We start from the raw sequence: 2,266 nt of genomic DNA, 5'->3' as shown, positions 1-2,266 counted from the left end.
AGAGAGAGAGAGAGAGAGAGAGAGAGAGAGAGAGAGAGAGAGAGAGAGAGAGAGAGAGAGAGAGAGAGCTGGAGAAAGGTGCAGCCCAGGAGAGAAGCCAAGAACAGGGGGAAGAAAGCCAGGGCTGGGGAAACATGGGGACTCCCTAAGGCAGCTTGGGAAAGGCTCCCAGATGCCAGAGGAGAGCAGAAGGGGAGAGAGGGAAGGGCTCTGGGACAAAGAGATGGGCATGGTCGCTCCATGCCCTCCCCACCCCCCAGATACACAGGCACAAAAACCAGTGATCCAGCATAGAGGACCAGGTGGAGCCTGAGAGAGAAAGAAGAGGACAGGAAGAGGCGGAGTCACAGGCACACACGGATTAGCAGTCAGTGAAAGCGGAAGTGGGCACACAAGAGAATGGGCAAAAGCCCACCCCATAGTCACTCTGATGAGAGACACTGGGCTGAGGCAAAGACACTCACAGGAAGAATTGGCAGCAAACAAGGGATGGTGGAGAAAAGGCCCCTGAAAGACTAGCCATCCCGGGCCGGGCTCTGATGAGAGGGGGAGACGCCTCCAGACCCCTGGAGGGCCAAGGCCCAGGTTCAGTCTACTGACATGGTGACACCATTACCGAGGGGGGGGGCTGGAGGGAAAGGTGGAGAGCCGGCCTGTGAGACAGTAGTCAGGGGACCACCCGAGACTTGCAGCAGAGATCCCCAGGGCCCCAAGCCATCGGATGAAGGAGGCAAGAGGGGGCACAGGCTGACCCCCACAAACCTGCCCACAAGGATCCCAGACTTGGGAAGAGCCTCCGGGTTGGAGCTCTCCTCCCAGGCTCCCCGGGCTTCCCGGGCCTCATCTCCTCCCCCTTTTTTGTCTCTCCCATCTCTGCTCCCCTGCTCTGAAGCCAGAGGCCCTCTCGGGGAGGACCCGAGGGGGTCTTTCCCATCCCTGGCTTTCTCTCTTCCTCCCCTTGCCTGGCTCCTTCCCTCCAGTGTGTGTCGTTGGGCTAGCTCTTCCTCTCTCCCGTGCCAGTCCCTGTTGCTGTGGCAACGCTGCAGCAGAGACCAGGTGGTTGGGGAGGAGGGGCTGGGCTTGGGGGGGGGGAGCGCCGCGCTGCCGCAGCCGCCGCCATCTCCATCCCGGGCCCAGAAGAAGAGGGAGGCAGGCAGGAAGCCACAGTGTGGGGGTGTCCTGGGCCCTCCCCTCTCCGGGCATCCCCATGGCTTAGTCAGAATCCTGATGGATGGGGGGGAGGCTGGGGCAGGGCAGGACAAACTCCTCAGCCTGGGCCTCGAGGCTCTCCCCCGTCCCTCCACAGAGGCAGCCCCAGACCTAGGCAGGGAGAGTCAGACCCCTGCTCCAAACGGGATGAGGTTTCCATGGCAACCTGGCTTGGCCCCAAGGCGGCAGTGAGAGCCCCGGGGCAGGGGATGGCGGAGGAGGCGGGTATTACAGAACCAGGGCCAGATCCAGCCTGGCCTCAGCCACAGGCTGGCTGGCTGGGTCTGGGACTAGTCCTGGATCTGCAGCCAGGGGCCCCGTGCAGGGGGGCAGGCCGGGTCCAAAGGGCGCCTGGGCAAAGGTCAGCCCGGACGGCGGCAGGCTGGCTGGAGGGCCACAGGGGCACCAAAGATGGCCCAGGACCCCGGCCGGAGGAGGAGGGTGGGCCTGCTGGGCTACGGGCGCCTTGGTGAGTAGCTGCCCAGCTTCTGACTCTCCGGCCTGCCCCCGGCCTCCCTGGCTCCTGACCTGGTCTGGCGTCTCTCTCCCACCCCCAGGTCAGGCCCTGGCGGCCCGGCTGCTGGCAGAGGGGCCTCGGCAGGGCCTGGAGCTTGCCTTTGTCTGGAATCGGGACCCCAGGAGGCTGCAGAGCGCTGTGCCCCCTGCCCTGCGGCTCTCTGAGCTCAGTGCCCTGGGGGATAGGTCAGTGGGCTCAGGCTTCGTGCTGGGGGGGGGGGGCTTCCATGTGAGATTCCTGGGGCGGGGGTCCCCCTCCTCCCCTTCAGAAGCCTTTGTTCCCTCCCCATCCCGTCTACAGGAGCCCAGACCTGGTGGTTGAGGTCGCTCATCCCCAAGTCATCCACGACTTTGGGGCTCAGATCCTGAGCCACGCGGACCTCTTGGTGAGGCCTTGGGCAAGTCCTTTCCCCTGGGGCCTCCTGTTCCTCTCCCCCAGCTCTAGGGTTCTCTTTAAGCCCCCAGGAGATCCGGCCCGCAGCCCCTCTGCCCCTGCTTACTATCCAGTGCTGAGGCCCTGCTAGGCCGGAAAGGCCCTAAA

General features: G+C 64.3%; 1 protein-coding gene across 1 annotated transcript; it reads left to right on the top strand.

Annotated features, from left to right (window-relative positions):
* The first annotated feature begins 1,485 nt into the window (after positions 1-1,485).
* Positions 1,486-2,249, top strand: LOC123255312 (putative L-aspartate dehydrogenase). The gene is made up of 3 exons (XM_044684132.1): positions 1,486-1,678; positions 1,767-1,911; positions 2,027-2,249. The coding sequence occupies exons 1-3, from the start codon at positions 1,621-1,623 to the stop codon at positions 2,247-2,249; spliced, it is 426 nt and encodes a 141-aa protein (XP_044540067.1). The 5' UTR covers positions 1,486-1,620.
* Positions 2,250-2,266: the final 17 nt, after the last annotated feature.

Source organism: Gracilinanus agilis, unplaced genomic scaffold (genome assembly GCF_016433145.1).
Source record: "Gracilinanus agilis isolate LMUSP501 unplaced genomic scaffold, AgileGrace unplaced_scaffold43085, whole genome shotgun sequence".
NCBI lineage: Eukaryota > Metazoa > Chordata > Mammalia > Didelphimorphia > Didelphidae > Gracilinanus > Gracilinanus agilis.
The sequence above is the reverse complement of the archived record's forward strand: the minus strand, read 5'-3'. Positions and strand labels throughout refer to the sequence as shown.